At 42.7% G+C, this 24,411-nt stretch overlaps 1 protein-coding gene across 2 annotated transcripts in view; it reads left to right on the forward strand.

Moving 5' to 3' along the window:
• Window positions 1-24,411, forward strand: part of LOC126281555 (insulin-like growth factor II) — a 91,845-nt gene that overhangs the window by 25,590 nt on the left and 41,844 nt on the right. For both annotated transcript variants that reach the window (XM_049980625.1, XM_049980624.1), the window contains exon 2: window positions 19,809-20,030. In XM_049980625.1, the coding sequence (XP_049836582.1) occupies window positions 19,862-20,030 (169 nt within the window). In that variant the 5' untranslated portion in view covers window positions 19,809-19,861. The remainder of the gene's footprint in view (window positions 1-19,808; window positions 20,031-24,411) is intronic.

Raw genomic sequence — 24,411 nt, forward strand, 5'->3', positions numbered from 1 at the left:
ACAGTGCGAAGTCATCGTGATCTATGTCCTATCAGAGGCCGTCCACAACTCAAAGGGACTGCGCGTAGCTAGGTCTAAAGCGCGCACATTTCACGAGATGGTGGCCCAACTACGCTGAGTAGGATTGCAGTCAGGTGATCTGGTTGCTCCCAAGTAAGTGAGGTGTTCATCGAACCACTTGACACAAAAAGGGAGCAATGGGGAGATGAATGGCCTTTTCTGAACGTACAGATTAGAGCGAACGGAAAGTCCTATGTTTGCTTGATATACTGGCACAGAAAAAATGTGTATCAGAACCAGTCCGCACAAATTTCAGGAGCGTAGTTCATTAAGTAATGCATCACATTTATTCCCCATTCTTTTGGTTACAGAACCCTATTTTTCAATAAGATATCCGTTCAATACGACAGCCTTACGCCCCTTACCGTTCGTCGTCGGAGCCAATACCTTGCTGCACCAATAACCCCCAACCCCCATCACCCACGTGCTGCTTCCCGTGGGGTGCATCCTTCATTGGGCCAGACAGGCAGCGAATTAAGGTCCACCACGAACTGTTACCGAGAGACCATTGCGTGTGGGAGTGCACGCAATCAACGTTTAGAGTTGATCACCTCAGAGAGGCCATTGCTCACATAGGCACATAAAGATGACAGCAGCGAACTTCATCGGGCTGAAAGAATATGTGAATGATTTCCTCAACATTGCCCACCCTATTACGACTTTATTGGCCTGAAAAATCGCCTGACATCTGTGCGACATGTTGGGACAGAGAGTAAAAGGCCAACAATTGAATCCCCGCCATTTGGTGAAACTGAATGATCAACTCCTCAGCGAATGGCTTAACCTGGATGCAGCGTACCTGCACAACCTGGTGGACGCACTTCATAACCGAATCCAGACGGTTATCGAGTCCAGGCATGGAATTACACGGCATTGAATGATGCTTGTAATAATTTCTCTAGTGGTGACTAATTTTTTGTCCGATGAACATAACTTCAGTGGCTCTAAGAGGCTGATACGTAAGAGGTTGGAGGATAGCGGTAGATTATGCCCTAAACTGGCCTTTGCAGTGGGTTTTTCAAGAGATGTTCCTTACCTAATTATCTGGGAACTAAGATTTTGTCTCATTCCTCGCATGTTCTCCCGCTAGTTAATGGCTACAACTAAATTTTAAGCACACAACTAACTGATACACATATAAAGGTAGAAAGTCAATGTCTGATATGTCAGAGCTTTATATAATTCTGAGGTTCAAAATTGTTAAGGCTTTCGTGGCCACTTGGTGACAAACTGCCTATTGGCTCCTGTCTCGGGTTCTTCGCCCGACGTTCATCTAATGATTTTACTGACGTTTCGCCAGCACGAGTGGCTGGCATTGTCGAAGCTTCACCCTCCATTGCTGGTGGCGAACTGGAGCCGAGCTCGCGGTCGCAGACTATATGTACCTGGCCCGCCAACGTCCGGTGCGGTTCTCCTCTTGCTACCTGCGACGGCCGTTCGCTGCAGTACGGGAAGCCAGGATCCGTTTACCTTAAGGCTTTCCTCTTTCTTGTTGAAACTGTTCGCGCGTTTTTCTATTTCTGCAGCTTCTCTGAACAAGCGCGTGTGATTGTGGTTCTCTACAGCCAGAACGTTCGTGTCGGCGAATTTTATTACGTGGTCGGTCTCAGTCAGTGCGTGCTTGCCACGGCCGATTTCTCCATCTGCCCCAACCTGCCATGTCACTTATGCTCTTTGATCCTGGTTTTAATTGATCGTCCAGTCGCTCAGACATAAACTCTTCCGCATGTGCATGGTATACGGTATATTCCCGGCATTGCAAGTGGGTCCCTTTTCTCCGTCGCCGATCTAAGACACTCTTTGATCTTCTTTGTCGGTTTGAAAATCGTCTTTACGCCATGTTTGCGCAATATACGGCGGATTCTATGCGTCACTCTGGGAATGTTAGGCAGAAAGGCCGTACCCGACATGTCTTTTTCCGATTCCTTACTTCGCCGAGTGTTTGGCTCTGTTACACTTATAATATAATTTGTGGAGTACGCATTGCTCCTCAGAACAGCCTTAAGATAAACGGATCCTGGCTTTCCGTACTGCAGCGAACGACCGTCGCAGATAGCAACAGAACCGCACCGGAAATGACCGCGGAGAAGCCCTCGGACTTTGGCGGGCCAGGTACATATAGTCTGCGGCCGTGAGCTCGGCTCCAGTTCACCACCGGCAATGGAGGGTGATGCTTGGACAATGCCAGGCACTCGTGCAGGCGAAACGTCAGTAAAATCATTAGATGAACGTCGGCCGAAGAACCCGAGACAGGAGCCAATAGGCAGTTTGTCAATTCTGAGATTGTTCCTACTCCTAGATGCTTCAATATTTCTTCCGAAGGAAATCTTCGTTACTGCGAGATTTTCCCGCTCTTTATTTTGATGTGGGATATGTTTAGAATGGAGGAGCCCAAAACGAGAGAATCAATATTTCAGTCGTCTTCTGGGTATTTGCTGCAGACGTGTGCAGGGAAACATGCGTGTCCCAATCCGATTCCAATAATTGGTGTCACATACATTCCTGAGAGATATTTCTGTATGTACCATTTTAGCATCTACAAGCAATAAAGTTCTTGAAAGTAGGGACACCCCACGGGCATAAACCAGACCTGAAAAAAGCGGAAGAGTATAGAGATGGTTCCACTTAAATAAGGACTCACACACAGCAGGTTTCAGGTGTTTGTTCACAGTATCAAATGGCTCAAATTAATGCAAGTGATGCTACAGCATGTCTTTTAGTCGCTGCAGAGTCCTGAGTTCTTCTTGCAACGAACATACTATGCACAGAATACACAAAGCACTTTTTGTGACATGTTTTGCAATTGCAGCTCACGGCTGAATTGATGAAGACCGCTAGGGTCCCGCGTGTTGTGAAAGCACACCTCACTATTTGCAGCATTTTATCTTGAATCGATTGCGGTCTAGAGGTTTGGAGACGAGTGGAATGCCTAAACCAGAAGCTCAGACGATTCTGCGTCGATAACGGATGCGAATCGGGTGTAGAGCTGTCGGACCCCGTTAGTAACTCAGACGCGCAATACACGAAGGATGCGGCTACCCGGCTAGCAAGTACGTGTGACATACAAGTCATTTTTTAAAAAAGCGTTTAGAACCCGTCTATGATGAATTACTCCCGTAATCGTAGATATATGTCACGTTAATTGAAGAGAACTATCGTTCTTGCAGATCAGAAAGAGAAAATATTAATGTGTTATTAATAAACTGCAGGAGCATCCAGGTGAGGTCCAAGAACTAATTTCGCTCATTAAAAGTAATAATATAGTATAAGGAATTGAAAGTTACATACACAAGAATATGTCATAAATTCATGATTATTATCTCATGTGGTTCGGTTCATTTTAAAGATGTTTCCTCTTCATTCCTACAACTACCCTTATCCCAGTGGCTACACTTGGACCAAATATTGTCATGATTTAAAACTATGAACGTGAGAAAGCCGTACAGGTCCTCTGCTTTGGCATAGAGTTCAGTTTGATACCTCTATTCTACTTGTCCCTGAGAAAAACGCGTCTAAAGAAACAGAGAGACGGACAACAAAGTGTTATTGTGAGGGTATCGTTTTTATCCACTGACGTACTGAACCCTAAGAGTAAATGTAAATTCAAAAATATATGATAAGTAAACTTTGTGAAAAGCAGGATAGAAAAGCACGGAAGTAAATCGGACAATGTAACATTTGTGAGTGATCGATTACACAAACTCGTGGGATAACAGAGTAACGTGGATGAAAAATTTTGATGACTTGTTGTGACGTCTGTCTGTTAGAAAGAAGGAATAACTGATTTGTGGCGATGTTAATGAGAACATTCTGAAAAGAATTTGACAAGACATGTGATCTAGAGATGTTCCTAGCCACATATGGTTTAGTATCAGTTATATATTTCCCCATTCGAGTAGCTGAAGATAGTAGTACACTGACAGATAAAGTATTCATACAACAGATCTGTGTTAAACATGCCTACCATGTGGAAAATAGAATGTCAGGTCATGATACACAGTTAGTCACATTACATAACTTAAAGTACCTGTATGTATAGTCCACAAATACGCCAAGAAAACAATGAAAGTGATAAAGGGCAAATAATGGGAGGTATCGGTGATTTTTATTTGTTGCGATCAGCAGCGGTCTTAGCACACCCTTAACGTACGTGGAAATTATTGTCACATTTGAAGAACTTTTTCTCTCGGGGCAAGAACGACTTGGCGAGTTCTGTTTGCTAGGAATTCCTTAATTCATTCACAAAGCTGGTTTGATAATCTATTCGCATATTTTTGGTCAAAAGTTTGAGCGAAGCGAAAACGAGACTCCCTAGAAATAACAAAATGCATTTTTGGAAGAATTGTCATCGCCAAACGAACAGTTGGTAATGGATAAATGGGTTGTCAAATTGACCAGCGTGAGGCCTAGTTTTGCAAAGAAGAACTTAATTGCTTGAAAGTATTGTGAGTGATTAAGAAAACTTAATTAGTAATTTGAGGCAAAAGTTTTGTCCGAAATTTCATAGCCAAAAGAAGAGAGGGAAGTGGGCGAAGGAGGTATCAAGCAGACCAGCTGCTGACATCACGAGGCTGAATGCGGCCTGGGTCAGTCGTCTCACCAAGGAAAAATTCCTGGTAGTACCGGGAATGCGAGCCTAGATCTCCCGTATGAGGGGCTGTCGCGTTGAACATTTGCCTACGGAGGAGGAGGAGGAAGACAAACGTTGAATTCTTAATACGCATATGACTTGCTGTATATCATTTCAAGCATCATTCAAAGGCGCGCAAATGTTTCTCTAATCTATTTTATTTCTTACTTTTAGAAGATTCATTTCACAAAGCATTTGAACGTATTGTTTCCTCATTTGTTTCTGTTTATTCACTAGATAACAGGAGGGCTCGACTTCATCTGCTAGAAACGTTTTGCGGGATGCAAATTTATGACCGAGCAGTAGTTTAGTCAAGGGCTTATAGCAGCCTAACATTCATATTTAGTTCACTTTCCTCAATCACATGTCTAGTGAATGAAGAAACGTTGACAATGTGTGTTCATATCTGATGATGTAGAAGAACAAGTGTTATTTCAAAAGGTGAGACGTTCTGCACTCGGGTGGAGGAGTGTGCATTGTTGCGACGATGTACTGTGGGTGTCATCGACTCGTGGTAGTGGTCTTTAGAGTGTTGGCGAGGAGAGCAGAAGAGAGAGGGAGGGGTGGCGGTGAAGTGCAGGGTGAATGGCTGCCGGCTAGGGGAGGGGAAGGCGCGCCGCTAGAAGAGCGCCGGCGGCAGCCTAGTACACACCCCGTGGCAGCGAGCTTCACGCGTCCGTCGATTGTGCAGGTGGGTTATAACACGACTCGTTACGAGCGACACGACTGCCATTCACGAGCTCAGGCTTACCACCGACTTCTTTTCGTGTTTGCAACTGTTATCTCCAAGTCACCGAAGGGCTTGATATTTTCTGACGAACCACATATTAAGCTTTCTGACACTTCCAGTCACTGGCGGCCTATATGAAGTATAGTGTGTTCATTGTGCTAGCTGGTAATACTGTAAGTTTATCTACACAGAGGCAATGTCTGGCTCAACAGTATCTGTAGATCTTGGTCAGAAAACACGTCCGTGCAATTCTCTAAACGAATTTCTGCGAGATATTAGACTATTTTTTATTTTCTCAGCTGTCTGCCAGGTCATGATTAGTTCTCTTTGTAACATCCCCACTACATCTTTTTCTGTATGGAATTTAACCCAACATTATCTCCCACTCTACAAAATATACGTTTTACCAAAAACTATGTATGCATAAATCGTTATCCAACTTACACTCGTGTGACACCCTTTGCCGGCCGAAGTGGCCGAGCTATTCTAGGCGCTACGCTACAGTCCGGAACTGCGCGCCCGCTACCGTCGCAGGTTCGAATCCTGCCTCTGGCACAGATGTGTGTGATGTCCTTAGGTTACTTAGGTTTAAGTAGTTCTATGTTCTAGGGAACTGATGACCTCAGATGTCAAGTCCCATAGTGCTCAGAGCCATTTGAACCATTTTTGACACCCTTTGATTAAACAGAACCTATTTTGAACTGAACTGTAACTGATTTGAATGCAGCTTGTCTTTAAATTAAATGCGCAACGGAGGTAAAACAATTATGTGGCCCTCATCAAGATTTACACCTACCTCGCGTCTTGATAACAGTGTTACAGATTTCGAGAAATCACAACAGAAAGCTAGACTTCTCTTTCTAAATACATATTCAAATTGTTGAATGTGGAAATGCGTGATGATAAACAGTGGGTTGGAGAGAGTAACTGTTCCTTTGAAATGAGTTTCCAAGGCAATAATATTAGAATGGAGTATATATTAAAAAAAAGTAAAACTTTCCGTGATCTTCACACACAAGGGAGTACAACGTTGCCGGTCGGAGTGGCCGAGCGGTTCTAGGCTCTACAGTCTGGAACCGCGCGACCGCACACATCCATGCTCGGGCATGGATGTGTGTGATGTCCTTAGGTTAGTTAGGTTTAAGTAGTTCTAAGTTCTAGGGGACTGATGACCACAGCAGTTAAGTCCCATAGTGCTCAGAACCATTTTTAGAGTACAACGTTAACAGAGAATTTCTATAAAAATCATACAGCTTAATCATTTAGTGTGTTAACCCATGAGTCAGGGAAGCGGGTTGCTCTTTCTCTCAGCTCTGAGTAAGTTAACTATCTGACAATAATCATTCCGATAAATTAGGTCCGCTGGGTTGCAATCTTATCTCAAGCTTCTTCTCTACAAAAACAAGCACATCATTCAAAATCTATATTCCTTTCAGCTTTCATTTTATACATCATATTCAGCATTGATGTCCTTTCTCCAAGTCCACGCAGCACTATTAAATACGTTTATCACATACCACACTTAACTAAGAATGTATCATACTGCGCAGAGGCAAAGACTGTGTCAGGACAAGACCAAAGATTGTTTAATAGTAACGAATTTGCTTTGTCTCTGACGTGCACGACGATGACATACAAAAACCAAATGAAATGACCACCTTACACCTTGATCCTCCCGCCAGATATAACGAGTGACCAAAAGCACTGTAATTCGAATTTGCTCAGTTGCTGCTTCTGTTTCTCTTATGTTTCTATGCTCTCTCACGAACTGAGATACCAGCAAATCGTAATCTGCCATTTGCTTTACCTACCTATGTGACTGTGTGACCGTTTCACTTCCACTCCACGCTTCTGACTCTCACCTTTTTACATTTCATTATTGCAAATAATAATATTGTGACTGTTTCGTCGTGTATTCAGAATGAATTTTCACTCTAAAATGGAGAGTTCGTTGATTAGAAATTCTCTGGCAGATTAAAACTGTATGCCAGACCAGGACTCTAACATGGCACTTTTGCCCATCGCGGGGTAATGCAGAGTCAACTGAGCTATCCAAGCACGGCACACGACCCTCCCTCACGGTTTTACTTCCGCCAGTACCTCTCATCTTCTACGTTCCAAACTTCAGAGAAGTTCTTCTATACCTTGCGTGACCAGCACTCCTGAAAGAAAGAGTATTACGGAGACACGGCTTAGACACAGCTTGGGGATTGTCTCCAGAATGAACTGTCACTCTACATCGGCATGTGTACTGATTTGAAACTTTCCGACATATTATTTCTCCCTACAGATTGACTTATCCAAGCACGACTCACGATTTACCCTCAAACATTTACTTACGCCGGTTTTAACGTGCCAGGAAGCTCCTAAGTGTGTATTTGCCACCTGATACAGTTTCGTGTTTCTCAAAAACCAAATCTTTACATTTATTTACATTAATAACTGCCAGTCTTAGTACGAGGTTGATATTTTCCCGAAATCTGTTATCGCATAACACGTACTCATAGATAACAACATCATCTGCGAAAAACTATAAGATTTCAGTTAAAACTGTCAGTTGAATCATTAACAGACAGTAGTAGTGGATACATTCCGGCAAATCAGAAGAAGCAACATGTAATGCAACTAAGTATTCGGAAAGGTTCAGTTTTGTAGTTATTATTGGAACAATACTGTACGGTGGCACATAAGGTATCTGCTACAGGAACTGTTCATAACATTCTCGATTCATAAAAACAATATTAAAAATATTTTCTTGTTTCTACACTAGTACAGGGTGTTTCAAAAATGACCGGTATATTTTAAACGGCAATAAAAACTAAACGAGCAGCGATAGAAATACACCGTTTTGTTGCAATATGCTTGGGACAGAAGTACATTTTCAGGCGGACAAACTTTCGAAATTACAGTAGTTACAATTGTCAACAACAGATGGCGCTGCAAGTGATGTGAAAGAGATAGAAGACAACGCAGTCTGTGGGTGCGCCATTCTGTACGTCGCCTTTCTGCTGTAAGCGTGTGCTGTTCACAACGTGCAAGTGTGCTGTGGACAACATGGTTTATTCCTCAGAACAGAGGATTTTTCTGGTGTTGGAATTCCACCGCCTAGAACACAGTGTTGTTGCAACAAGACGAAGTTTTCAACGGAGGTTTAATGTAACCTAAGGACTGAAAAGCGATACAATAAAGGATCTGTTTGAAAAATTTCAAGGGACTGGGAACGTGGCGGATGAACGTGCTGGAAAGGTAGGGCGACCGCGTACAGCAACCACAGAGGGCAACGCGAAGCTAGTGCAGCAGGTGATCGAACAGCAGCCTCGGGTTTCCGTTCGCCGTGTTGCAGCTGCAGTCCAAATGACGCCAACGTCCACGTATCGTCTCATGCGCCAGAGTTTACACCTCTATCCATACAAAGTTCAAACGCGGCAACCCCTCAGCGCCACTACAATTGCTGCACGAGAGACATTCACTCACGATATAGTGCACAGGATTGATGACGGCGATATGCATGTGGGCAGCATTTTGTTTACTGACGAAGCTTATTTTTACCTGGACGGCTTCGTCAATAAACAGAACTGGCGCATATGGGGAACCGAAAAGCCCCATGCTGCAGTCCCATCGTCCCTGCATCCTCAAAAAGTACTGGTCTGGGCCGTCATTTCTTCCAAAGGAATCATTGGCCCGTTTTTGAGATCCGAAACGATTACTGCATCACGCTATCTGGACATTCTTCGTGAATTTGTGGCGGTACAAACTGCCTTAGACGACACTGCGAACACCTCGTGGTTTATGCAAGATGATGCCCGGCCACATCGCACGGCCGACGTCTTTAATTTCCTGAATGAATATTTCGATGATCGTGTAATTGCTTTGGACTATCCGGAACATACAGGAGTCGGCGTGGATTGGCCTCCCTATTCGCCAGACATGAACCTCTGTGACTTCTTTCTGTGGGGACACTTGAAAGACCAGGTGTATCGCCAGAATCCAGAAACAATTGAACAGCTGAAGCAGTACATCTCATCTGCATGTGAAGCCATTCCGCCAGACACGTTGTCAAAGATTTCGGGTAATTTCATTCAGAGACTACGCCATATTATCGCTACGCATGGTGGATATGTGGAAAATATCGTACTATAGAGTTTCCCAGACCGCAGCGCCATCTGTTGTTGACAATTGTAACTACTGTAATTTCGAAAGATTGTCTGCCTGAAAATGTACTGTTGTCCCAAGCATATTGCAACAAACGGTGTATTTCTATCGCTGCTCGTTTAGTTTGTATTGCCGTTTCAAATATACCGGTCATTTTTGAAACACCCTGTATGAGGTCATAGGATGGTTAATCTTTCATACATCCACAAGTGAGGTTGAACGGTTTTTGCAAGGTTCCATAATACCTAGCCAAGCTTCTCTACATTTAGAACGTATACTGCACAAACTATTTTTAAGTATCCTCACAGATGACGGACAAATTTTCAGACAATGCCATGGGCCCTCCCTTCCCACCTACTTGTTAGCGGAGCCAGTTGACTAACACATCAACCGTACGATACTTCTTGCTGTCAGAAAGCATATTCTGTAGAAGGTTTGGAACAGAGTTCCTAACATTGTTGTAAGACAGCCTGTGAACATACTTATGTACCAGACATTCCCTGAAAATTCTGGACCAACCTCTGTTGTTGTCGTTGTGGTCTTCAGTCCTGAGACTCGTTTGATGCAGCCCTCCATGCTGCTCTATCCTGTGCAAGCTTCATCTCCCAGTACCTACTGCAGCCTACACCCTTCTGAATCTGCTTAGTGTATTCAACTCGTGGTCTCCCTCTACGTTTTTTACCCTCCACGCTGCCCTCCAATGCTAAATTTGTGATCCCTTGATGCCTCAAAACATGTCCTACCAACCGGTCTCTTCTTTTTGTCAGGTTGTGCCACAAACCCCTCTTCTCCCCAATTCTATTTAATACCTCCTCATTAGTTATGTGATCTACCCATCTAATCTTCAGCATTCTTCTGTAGCACCACATTTCGAAAGCTTCTATTCTCTTCTTGTCCATACTATTTATCGTCCACGTTTCACTTCCATACACGGCTACACACCATACAAATACTTTCAGAAACGACTTCCTGACACTTAAATCTATACTCGATGTTAACAAATTTCTCTTCTTCAGAAACGCTTTCCTTGCCATTGCCAGTCCACATTTTATATCCTCTCTACTTCGACCATCATCAGTTATTTTGCTCCCCAAATTGCAAAACTCCTTTACTACTTTAAATGTCTCATTTCCTAATCTAATTCCCTCAGATCCCGAGTTAACTCGACTACATTCCATTATCCTCGTTTTGCTTTTATTGATGTTCATCGTATATCCTCCTTTCAAGACACTGTCCATTCCATTCAACTGCTCTTCCAAGTCCTTTGCTGTCTCTGACAGAATTACAATGTCATCGGCCAACCTTATTGTTTTTATTTCTTCTACATGGATTTTAATAACTACCCCGAATTTTTCTTTTGTTTCCTTTACTGCTTGCTCAATATACAGATTGAGTAACATCGGGGAGAGGCTACAATCCTGTCTCACTCCCTTCCCAACCACTGCTTCCCCTTCATGCCCCTCGACTCTTATAACTAGCATCTGGTTTCTGTACAAATTGTAAATAGCCTTTCACTCCCTGTATTTTACCCCTGCCACCTTCAGAATTTGAAAGAGAGAATTCCAGTCAACATTGTCAAAAGCTTTCTCTAAGTCTACAAATGCTAGAAACGTAGGTTTGCCTTTTCTTAATCTAGCTTCTAAGATAAGCCGTAGGAGCAGTATTGCCTGATGTGTTCCAACATTTCTACTGAATCTAAACTGATCTTCCCTGAGGTCGGCTTCTACCAGTTTTTCCATTCGCCTGTAAAGAATTCCATCCTCCATTCTTAACTAAAAAAATGAGGCATCCCCGAACGTATGTCATGATATATTTTGCATCTTTCTTTTGCGGAAAAAAGGCCTTAAAAACTTTTTCTTGGTATTTTGCAGTACATTACAACATACCTTTGTGTCTGCAGGTGACACTTCCTGCAGCTACGTGCTGCCTGTCAAGAATCTGGATGGATAATCCGTACGATCATATTTTCCTTAGCAGGCGCGATGTGGCGCTGAATTGTAAGCCTTGACTCTAGACACAGCGAATCCACTTGCTTCCTCTACACCTATCTTTTAGAGAATAATTTATGAAGACCGTAACGGTACACGTCCTTCACAGATTTGGTGGCCCTAATATGTTCATGTATGGCGTATGCAATTTGAATGAAGATTGAAGACCAGTGTAATAGTATTATTGTCGGTCAAGAAGCTCTCGGCAGGCCCGCAGTTAACTTTCGGTCTTCTCTGCAGCACTATGCTTCTCTATCAGTTTTGTGTTAACGGCGAAGCAGGTAAAATTAGCGACAATGTCACATTTCTCACATTTTTTTGGAAATTGTTATAGAGAAGTAACCACAAAAATATCTATCCTGACTTGTCACGATTTTTGTCACGAATGTATAGTAACAGTTAGTTTCATCTCCCAAGGATCATTTATACGATAAGTGGTGATGATGTGAATGAGTCATTCTACATTCACATCACAAACTAATTTAAAAATAGAACTCCATGCTGAACATTTATAAGTTTTTTTAACATACAGATATGGGTTGGTAATTCCTACTCACCACCTTTTACACATTACAACAACAGAAATTCTTCTACAGAATCGGATAAGTAATCAAGCAGATACTCATTCAGTTCGTTGTCAAATTTTACTTTACTGTCTTTCAGATTTTTATATCACTGGATAAGTGATCAAACATTTTATTTGTAACACTGTGCACCCATTTCTGAGGTAAAGACAAACTTACCGTGAAGTAATGAATGTCATTTTATCTTTGTAATTATGTAAATCATTCTTCCTTTTGGACTGCAGTAGATTACTTGTGACAAACTTCATGAGGGAATGAATATTCTAAGAAGTAGTGACCAAAATGGTCAACTCCTTAATCATAAGGCAGATGATCGGAGGTGAGCACCACATACTATTCTTACCGCACATTTCTACATCTACATGACTACTCTGCAATTCACATTTAAGTGCTTGGCAGAGGGTTCATCGAACCACAATCATACTATCTCTCTACTATTCCACTCCCGAACAGCGAGCGGGAAAAACGAACACCTAAACCTTTCTGTTCGAGCTCTGATTTCTCTTATTTTATTTTGATGATCATTCCTACCTATGTAGGTTGGGCTCAACAAAATATTTTTGCATTCGGAAGAGAAAGCAATCTTTTCTAAATCGCTTTGCAGCTGATACTGGTCTTCGGATGACTTTACTAGACGGTAAATTACAGCATCATCTGTGAACAGTCTAAGAGAACTGCTCAGATTGTCACCCAGGTCATTTATATAGATCAGGAACAGCAGAGGTCCCAGGACGCTTCCCTGGGGAACACCTGATATCACTTCAGTTTTACTCGTTTACTACGAACTGCGACCTTCCTGACAGGAAATCACGAATCCAGTCGCACAACTGAGACGATACCCCATAGCTCCGCAGCTTGATTAGAAGTCGCATTTCTGAGCAATGAAGGCTTTATTTCTTAAAGATGAGTTACGCAAGAACATTATTTCATATGACACTGTCGAATCAAAATACGCAAAAGTATGTCGACTTACTGATTTATCTCTATGAAGATTTGCGAAGATTCTAAGTGCAAGTGTGGCTGTAGTAAGTTGTTTTAGGAGTTCCAAAATGTGCTTTCTCCAGTTTAAATTTTCATCAACATGGACACCAAAAATTTCTGAAGTTATTTCCTCAAAATGTGTTACACTGATCACTAGTGTATTAACTCTATATAGGCAGAGCTGTTGTGTCTTTGTTAAACTGTGTGTGAGACCATTTACAGAGAAAGCAGTCAATGGCTCTTCTAAGAATATTGTTTACTATTTCTTCTGTTGCTGTATTTTTGCTTGGATTGATTACAATACTAGTGTCATCCTCAAGAAGAACTATTTCTGCTTATTGTATATCAGACGGAAGATTGTTTACACATATCTTCCATACAGTCCTCACAATTTTCTTCTGTGGCATTCATCACTTGCTTGCTCTGGCCAAGGTTTTCTGTCCTACTGGTTATACTTGCAAATCTGAGTATAAATGTGTCACTTCTCATTCCTCTAATTAACCTACTCGAGTTTCTTGTTTTGAGAATTTAATTTTTTGCCTAGAATTTTATTCGTTGACCAATATGTCTGACCATGTAATCACTTCACCACTGTAAGATCAAGTGGATTGCGACCTATAACTGAACCTTGCATACGTATTAGTGTTGGTGCAGCTATTATTTTCAAAAATACTTCACGCATTCTTTTGTTTCGTTGTTGAAATACCGTTCCACTATGAAATCTTGTCATATGATGATATGGGTGGAGACCGTGGCTGTTATTTGATGTGTTGAGACAGCAACGAGCCACAAATTTATGTTAAGGTCCTTTATTCATTGGGTACCATTACCGGTTTCGAATGATTACAGTTCATCGTCAGACGCCTTTCATGCTTTCATTAGAACATGTGGTTCGTTTTTTATTGATTACTTGTCCTAAAATATAAATAATACATAATTATAAGCGCGCCACACAGGTGGTTGCGTTACAGATTTGCATTGGGATGTGACTTACGTGAAATGTCGGTCTGGAGTATTTGTTTTCATAGTTTTCGTCTAAGAAATGATGTTCGTAGTTTTCACCACATTCTTATCGTTGCACACAGAAATTTGGATCATTGAGCACTTTATATTTGTCGCAGCATACATTTTCACCACATTATTATTATTGCGCATGTAAATTTGTATCACTGAGCACTTCAGATTTGTCACAGAATACATTTCTAACATGCATCACATGTTTTGATAGACACAAAGTGTTTACAGGAGTGTCAAAGGTGCTATGATATATCGTAACATTATAAAGATGTCCCATGTCTGGAAAAGAATTATATATTCACTTATGCAACTAAAACGACAACTATCAAATTTCACTTTTACCACCGTTGGTTTTGCTACAATTTCCAGAGATGGTATTGTTCTTGTCGTAATCCTCTACCGGAAACTAGTGTGATTTAGCTGTCCAAGCAATTCTAATTCGTTCAAGTCTTGTACTGCATCCTTCATTCATTTGAACTTCCTTACTGTATTCAAGCCTTGGTCTCCCTGTAAAATCTGTACCCAATGCACTTCCTTCCATTACCATTTTAAATTATTCCTTGATGCTGTAAAGTAGGAATTGTCAACATATCCCTTCTTTTAGGGACCCATGGCCATAGCAGTCTGGTCCTTTCAATCCCACAAAACAACCAACCAACCTTCTTTTAATTGACTTGTGCCATAACTTTCAAAAATCAGCCGCTTTCATTGAACCTAGTGATTAATGACCTCACTTATGTTCCGGAAATCAGTGATCAAATTGTCTGAGAGCACGCTCGGAAGGAAGAAAGTTGCATGCATTCTGTCTTTAGCTGAAACAAGATGATGTGAAAACTATAAATCTGTATCATTTTGTAAACATAAAGGAAGCTCGAAGTACTCTTTTTATTGATCGTGCAGTGAATGAAGATTCACGTTTACAGTCGTAACAGTTATATCCTGCAACATCAACAATAACACTCACTATTATGTCTCTTTATGTATGGGACCAGATATGAATAAATTACCATCTTTGGATTTCGGTTTCAGCTCTGTACTCCAAGATATAAGGAATGAAAGAAGGAAATTAATTCTGTAATATTAAATTCAGATGGTAATTCCATAGACTGTATAACAAACATAAAACATACTATTATGTAATCGACTGTAACGTGAAGTGGAATGAGCACACAAAGATAAGGCATACTTACAGGGAGAATACAAGCAGCAAGAATCCTGGCATCTGACTGTGATACACTGTGCCATGAGACTATATGCATTCAACCCCTGGCTTTGGATCCATTTTTGTGATTCCAATACAATGAAAATGGACACAGTTTGAAAGATACAGAACAGGTGCATAATAATAATAATAATCAAAAATAGAAACTGGAGTTTCTGTAATGATCTGTTGAAACAGCTGGCGATTCTAACTGCGCCGAGTGAGTTCAACTACCAATTTCTTACGCACGTTAACAAAAACATCATTAATTAGTAAACACACAGTAGCGTACATTTTCATGCAATAAAAGCCAGGTAACTTACATTTACCGATAAAACGTGATAAAAAAATAAAAACACTATTTTCAACCAGAGCATATAACTATAGGATAGCCGGCCGGAGTGGCCAAGCGGTTCCAGGCGCTTCTGTCTGGTGCCGCGTGACCGCTACGGTCGCAGGTTCGAATCCTGCCTCGGGCATGGATGTGTGTGATGTCCTTAGATTAGTTAGGTTTAAGTAGTTCTAAGTTCTAAGGGACTGATGACCTCCGATGTTAAGTCCCATAGTGCTCAGAGCCATTTTTTGAACTATAGGATAACTTGGCCAAGGAAATTAAAGAGACAATTTAAACCCACAGAATTAAAAAGTCTGTTACAGTAAACATCTGAAATAATTAATACTACACAGATAAGGATTATTTAGAGAACGCAGAGTTGTAGGGATCTGTAAAAGATTAAAATAATACTTAACACTTCTTTCAACCTACAGTATACAGTCAGAATATAGTTTATCTTACAGTAAAATCTATGCTCAAGATCTGTGATAAATAACATTATAGCCACCTTTCATTTTCGTAACCTCAACCTTTCGTTCGCATGTAGAAGAACGGTGGTTCAGTTTTTCAGACAAGCAGATGAGAAAACACAAAGGACGAAACACAATGGCAGAAGTATCATCATGGACCTGATGTCAGTCGAAAAGGCCTATATGTGTACGTGTGTGTGTTTGTGTATTGTGTAAGCAATGACCAGTCTGCCAGTATGAACATTTCTTGAGATAATTGTTTGCACTACCTGTAAAAAAGCATTGCACACAACATACATAAATACTTTGCCAACTAAATCTCTCTGCAATAATTTGGGTGTATATATGGATTACTCAACTTTTTAACTGTTTTCTCTCTCTCTAGTAAGATGACACGTAACACATAATTAGGTAAATGATCTTTATAACTTAAGGGGAGTTGGAATGCCCTATCCTGACAATGTGAAATTTAGTGACTTGGCTTCCCTGTATTCCAGGAACGACTGTAGCCATTGACATGAAACATTTACAGGACATTGAACTGCATCTTCTGAATCTACTGACTACAATAATTGCATGTCAGCCACTGCTTTCGGAAATACAACTGTTTAATCACACCGTTAAAATTATGTCTACTTTTTTGTATGTTATCCTAAATAATTTTAATTATACATAACATTATGTTCTTCTTTGACTTCAGTAGGCTTAGCATATGTACGCTATTACTCCCTGATCCTCTTGATCTTCTTCCATGATTTTTCTTTTTTTCTTCTTTCTGGCTCTTTATTGGCCAACTGTGCTGCATACTCTTCTTTATCAATGCGAACCTTGTCCATTTGTTCAATGTCTCTGATGCAGTTTGCTCCAGGATTAATTCCTATATGCTGTAGCACTTTAACCCTACCAGTGTTGCCATAGTTAAAAGCCATATCACTGACCTCCCCCTTTAGTGCCTTCATTCCAACAAAAACATTTTATGGTGAGTCCACATAAGATTATTGAACAACTTATTGTGATTTTGAGTCTGACTATGCAGACAATTCTTCAGTAATTCAGGATTTGCAAGGTCTCTTTAAATAGGTTTTATGATATCCATTACTGCTGTTGGGATTCAATGTTTACGGATGTATGAACTGTTTGAGTACTGGGCATTGCGGTAATTGCACCATTAATCAAGTATACGTGGACACAGGTGGTGTACTGGTTTTTCATCAGTTAGCAGTCTGTGGAAGAATGCAGCGCTAACAGATAAATAACGATGCGTGAAATACTCGCAGAAATCAATGTGGGACATACGAAGTAGGTGTCCCTTAGGAGGGAGCGGCGAAATTTGGTGTTCATGTTCTACGTCTGTACACGCGAGTGCCCTTGCTAACAGCACCAAATCGCCAGCAGCGCCTCTCCCGTATGAGTAGTACAGCAGACGACAGAAAACCGTGGTCTCGTCATATGAGTCCCGATTTCAGTTGGTAAGAGCCGACAGTAGGTTTCTAGTGTGGCGCAGAGCCGAAGAGGTCGTGGACCCAAATTGTCAACAAGGCACTGTGCGAGCTTGTTGTGGCTCCTGTGTTTGCACGGAATGAACTGCGTCCTCTGGCCCAACAGTACTGATGATTGACTGGAAACGGTTATGTTCAGCTACTTGGAGATAGTTTGCAACCATTCATGGACTTTATGTTCCCAAACAACGATGGAATTTTTAATGATGACAGTGGACCACGTCACCAGTCCGCGATTGGTTTGAAGAGGATTCTCGACAATTCGAGTGAATGATTTGGCCATCCGGATCGCCTGAAGTGAATCCCATCAAACATTTATGGGACCTAATCGAGAAGCGAGTTCTTGCACAAAATCCTAAACCGACAAGACATTCGCAGTTATGAACTTACACTACTCGCCATTAAAATTACTACACCACGAAGATGACGTGCTACAGATGCGAAGTTTAACCGACAGGAAGAAGATGCTGTGATATGCAAATGATTAGCTTTTCAGAGCATTCACACGAGGTTGGAGCCGATGGCGACACCTACCACGTGCTCACACGAGGGAAGTTTCCAACCGATTTCTCCTACACAAACAGTAGTTGACCTGCTTTGCCTGGTGAAACATTGTTGTGATGCCTCGTGTAAGGAGGAGAAATGCGTACCATCACGTTTCCGACTTTGATAAAGGTCGGATTGTAGCCTATCGCGATTGCGGTTTATCGTATCGCGACATTGCTGCTCGCGTTGGTCGAGATCCAGAATATGGAACCGGTGGGTTCAGCAGGGTAATACGGAACACCGAGCTGGATCCCAACGGCCTCGTATCACTAGCAGTCGAGATGACAGGCATCTTATCTGCATGGCTGTAACGGATCGTGCAGCCTCGTCTCGATCCCTAAGTCAACAGATGGGGACATTTGCAAGACGACAACCATCTGCACGAACAGTTCGACGACGTTTGCAGCATGGACTATCAGTTTGGAGACCATGGCTGCGGTTACCCTTGACGCTGCATCGCAGACAGGATTGCCTGCGATGGTGTGCTCGACGACGAACCTGGGTGCAGGAATGGCAAAACGTCATTTTTTCTGATGACTCCAGGTTCTGTTTACAGCATCATGATGGTCGCATCCGTGTTTGGCGAATCGCGCTGAATGCACATTGGAAGAGTGTATTCATCATCGTCATACTGGCGTATCACCCGGCGTGATGGTATGGGGTGCCATTGGTTACCTCTTGTTCGCACTGACGGCACTTTGAACAGTGGACGTTACATTTCAGACCCGTGGCTCTACCCTTCTTTCGATCCTTGCGAAACCCTACATTTCAGCAGGATAATGCACGACCGCATGTTGCAGATCCTGAACGGGCCTTTCTGGATACAGAAAATGTTCGACTGCTGCCGTGGGCACTACATTCTCCAGATCTCTCACCAGTTGAAAACGTCTGATCAATGGTGGCCGAGCAACTGGCTCTTCACAATACGCCAGTCACTACTCTTGATGAACTGTAGTATCGTGTTGAAGCTGCATGGGCAGCTGTACCTGTACACGCCATCCGAGCTCTGTTTGACTCAATGCCCAGACGTATCAAGGCCGTTATTACAGCCACAGGTGGTGTTGTGGGTAGTGATTGCTGAGGATCTATGCAGCCAAATTGCGTGAAAATGTAATCACATGTCAGTTCTAGTATAATATATTTGTCCTATGAATACCCGCTCATCATCTGCATTTCTTCTTGGTGTAGCAATTTTAATAACCAGTAGTGTATGTAGAGGCAGCATTGCTCAATATTTCTAGAGGGGACTTCGAACGACTTAAGTCAGTGCCATGTCGAGTTGCTGCACTACGACGGGAAAAAGAAGGCACGACACGATATTAGGAGGCACCCCATGACTACTGTCACTTCAGTGTAATAATGTCTTGTAAAATGCCATTAGCAATGTCTTCCGTTGCTTCCTCTGTAATGGAATTTAGTCCGTATGGGATAATAAATGTACCAGCTCTGCTTGATGAATGGTAAATGGAAGGGCATTCACACGTATGAGGAGACCCAAAATTGAATCTTGTGGGACATCCATCTAGATTGCTGCCTAGTCACCAAATTTTTTTTCTGTTTTCAACAGTGTTTGAATTATTCACCACATTCTGCTGACTCTGTATTGTAATTTTCAGTAAGCTTAGGACCCCGGAGCCCTCGCTCGCCCTGCTGCAGCTGACGACTCCGCATGCGGCCGCTGCTGGCCGTGTTGTGCGTGGCCTGCGCCGGTGCCTTCCTCTGTCCCCGGGCGGCGGCCGAGCAGAGGCTGCGCGTCTGCGGCCGAGAGCTGGCCGAGACGCTGAGCCTGCTCTGCAGGGACCGCGGAGGCTTCAACGACCCACCCCCGCCGCACCAGCGTGAGTACACCACACTGAGACATAGCGACGCAGTGGCTGACGCGAGTAGCTCAGTCGATGGAAATTGCAAGTAGACTGTTACAAGTCGCATTTATTGATTACTGACAAGGGAACCTCCCCAACGCACCCCCTCAGATTTAGTTATACGTTGGCACAGTGGATGGTGTGGTGTCACCGCCAGACACCACACTTGCTAGGTGGTAGCCTTTAAATCGGCCGCGGTCCGTTAGTATACGTCGGAACAGCGTGTCGCCACTATCAGTGATTGCAGACCGAGCGCCGCCACACGGCAGGTCTAGAGAGACTTCCTAGCACTCGCCCCAGTTGTACAGCCGACTTTGCTAGCGATGGTTCACTGACAAAATACGCTCTCATTTGCCGAGACGATAGTTAGCGTAGCCTTCAGCTACGTTATTTGCTACGACCTACCAAGGCGCCATTATCAGTTATTATTCATATATTGAATCATGTACCGCCAAGACCGACGTTCACCATTAATGCATTAAAGTTAAGTATTCCACCAACTACGTCCGTTTTTCTAAATTCTAATTTCCTTGTCCTGTTCCAGACCTCACGCCAGCCTGCGTGAGCTAAATCGCGTGCCTTTAGGCCTCCTCTAGTAACACGGTGTTGGCTCTCCTGCCAACCACAATAGATAGGCCTTGAAAAACTGAACACAGATCAATCGAGAAAACCGGAAGAAGTTGTATGGAACTATGAAAAAAAAAAATAAGCAAAATATACAAACTTAGTAGTCCATGCGCAAGATAAGCAACATTAAGGATAGTGTGAGCTCAGGAACGCCGTGGTCCCGTGGTTAGCATGACTAGCTACCGAAGGAGAGGTCCTTGGGTCAACTCTTCCATCAAATGAAAAGTTTACTTTCTTTATTTTTGCAAAGTTATGATGTGTCCGTTCGTTCACTGACGTCTCTGTTCACTGTAATAAGTTTAGTGTCTGTATTTTGCGACCGCACCGCAAAACCGTGCTATTAGTAGACGAAAGAACTTTCCTCTCCAATGGGAACCGAAAACATTTGATCGCAAGGTCATAGGTCAACCGATTCCTCTACAGGAAAACACGTCTTATATATTCTATACGACACTGGTGACGGCATGTGCGTCACATGACAGGAATATGTTGTCGACCCACCTAACTTGTACACTTGGCGAATGGGTAAAAAGATTCTTCTATCTTGCCCGATTCAGGTTTTCTTGTGGACGTGATAATCACTCCAAAAAAAAAAAAGATGAAACACAAGAGTTTGTCATATAAACTGCAACAAATGACTGCAACAGTTTCACAATCGCACAGTTTTCCCTGCTCTGTCAAAACATATGTTCTTAACGTTTTCAAATTTTTCCGTGTGTAGACCGTCAAATCCTGCATAAGCGTATGGACAAGCAAATCTGAACATGACCTGGTATATTGGAGAGCGAAGTTGATTATGTGTGAGTGCCTGAACTTTGATAATTGACTCACCATCACGTAAACAATACTGCTCTGTGTACCTGTGCAGCTTCGCAAAATCATAGTATCTTTTCACAAAGTATTTCACTTGCAGAATACTAAACACATCTAACTGTTGCACAAGATGTGTACAACCTGGAGGAATGGTAATCATGTCTACTCCCACACTAAAATTGTACAATGCCTGATCCTTCTGTCCTGTATAGGCTGAATAAAAAATAAAAGTTTTCACTCGAGGGAGGCCTTGAACCAAGGACCTCTCCTCCAGCAGCTGCTCACGCTAACCTGGGGGCCACGGCGGTCCTAAGCTCACACCATCCTTGATGTTGCCTATCTTGCGCATGGATTACTCAGTTTGTATATTTTGCTTATTTTTTTCATAGTTCCACACAACGTCTTCCTGTTTTCTCGATTGATCTGTGTTCAGTTCTTCAAGGCCTATCCACTGTGCCAACTTATAACTAAATCTGAGGGGGGTGCGATGGGGAGGCTCCCTTGTGAGTAACAAGAATTCAACGGAACTCCAAGACCAATCCGGTATTCCCTAAAACATTTCGTTACTTGTTAATCACCTTTCCTACGAGGGGCGCCAAGTAGTAAAACAACACATTTGTTTCCGAAAGCAGGATGGTTCTATTCAGGATCCCAATGCAATATACTATTCACCATTCTTTTGGCTACTGAACCCTATTTGTCAACATAACCTCTGTTAAATGTGACGGCCTTGCCCCACCTTTCTCGACGGGCCTGTATGCCCGCATGGAGACAACGTTCTGCTGCATCAATAACATCTCTATCATATTTGAGCCAAACTACCGACTTGGGCCAAGTAGAATATGAACATCATGTCTCGTGTTGTTACACGTGTCCACTCCCTTCATTGAGACGAGCTGGTGGAATACAAACATATCGGGCAGGAGTAGTATGTACGACAGTCTACAAACCTCATTAACTGATTTTTGCCGGCCGGTGTTATTTCCAAGCTTTTACATTTGAGTGTTAGCTCGTTTTTCCGCTTATGGCTTCATTTCCACTGAAATGACGACAACTGGCGGGCGACAGTGAGCAATCTAGTACTCAGGTCCGGTTTCTCGTGCGCCACTCTGAATACGTGTGTGAGCCCTTTATGATGAATTGTGGGTAGCACTCTACTTCAAAAGGGACTTAAACGTTTTAGACTGTGGTAGCTGGATAACGGCTCTGACAAGTTTATTGGAAGGATGAAGACCTCTTTTGCTAACCGTGTAACCAAGGTATTCGATCTGTGGTTTAAGGAACTCACACTTTTGATGATTGCAGTGGAAGTCACTGACTTGCAAGGTTTGAAATATATCGCGAGGATAACGAATTACGTTTTTAGAGGTGCCGCTAACTATTTTAACACCTAAATACTCTCTGCACAGTAGGGGATATATCAGAACAATTGCTCTTATGTATAGCTGAAAAATCGCCAGATCACTTCCAACACCGAGTGACAGTCTAATATAGCGATAGACACCAAATGATGTGTTGATTGCCATTAACTTCCTGTGGTGGACACCTAAATGTAAATGAAACTATGCTTTGGACAGATCCATCTTAGAAAAATATTGACCACTAGCGAATTTCGCTGTGTGATTCTCACACCGTGGCATCGAGTCTACGAGGGACTGTGTGTTATCTGAAATTTTCTCCAGGAAAAAGACGGGCGTGGTTCCGTTGATGAAGATATTGGTGTCTTGCAAGAGATGGAACCCCTTCTTGAAAACGTCGGGCCCTGCGACCAGTATAGGACGTGCCCTACAGAAATAGGGTCTGGCTGTTGGTTTTAGCAAAATACGAGCAGCGCACGTGCAACACACCTGAAGTTTGCCTCGAATAGTTGAGCAAATTATCTGCAAAGCGAAATCAGATCACCAAAAGGTAAAATTGGTGAAACCTCATCTTTGATGCCATTGATATATCCATAGATTTCTAGGATGTTCTATCCCAGTGTTCGTGACCAGCACCGCAGCTACTTAATCATAAGCGAGTCGAACCATTTATAGGCCAATCCCAAGCGATCCGTTGCCTCTGCTATGTGCGGTAGAATGATAGCCACACAAATGAACATAACAACCCACCAACCTATTCAACTACAAATCTCATCACCTCCACAACGATTGCGCTGACTGCAAACTCCTCCAGCCTTTTAACACATGCAATGAACCCCATTCAAAAAAATGATTCAAATGGCTCTGAGCACTATGGGACTTAACATCTATGGTCATGAGTCCCCTACAACTTAGAACTACTTAAACCTAACTATCCTAAGGACATCACACAACACCCAGCCATCACGAGGCAGAGAAAATCCCTGACCCCGCCGGGAATCGAACCCAGGAACCCGGGCGTGGGAAGCGAGAACGCTACCGCACGACCACGAGTTGCGGGCGAACCCCATTCCACATACCCACTTTAGTATAAGGCCAAATCAGTTCATCCCTAATCCACCCCGCCCACTTCCTCCGTCCTACTTGCACAGCTGAAGATACAGTCAGACTTTGTACCACAGTCCTTCTTTCGAACTCCTGTCTCGATAAATCTCCCTAGCTGCGCAGACTGTATTCCACTTCATTGTAACCACCACCTACTCTCATAACGAAGCCCGCTATGACTTCGACCGTTTATCAACCTTACATTAATCTGTCCATTTCACTATCAAATATTAATAACTGCAAACGGTGTGATAGCAGCTCAATATGGTCTGCAGCTGTGCCTTATCAAGTCGCATTAGCTTCCCTCATCAAGTCGCATTAGCTTCCCTCCAACTACAAGCAATCGACATCCTTCTCCAGCGTCATTTCAATCGGCTTCCCCGCCCGGACCATGAATTCAACATGAAATGTACCGTTCCTTCCAACTGCAACGTACTCAACCCATTGCAAATGAA

This window comes from Schistocerca gregaria, chromosome 7, assembly GCF_023897955.1.
Source record: "Schistocerca gregaria isolate iqSchGreg1 chromosome 7, iqSchGreg1.2, whole genome shotgun sequence".
NCBI classification, from domain to species: Eukaryota; Metazoa; Arthropoda; class Insecta; order Orthoptera; family Acrididae; genus Schistocerca; species Schistocerca gregaria.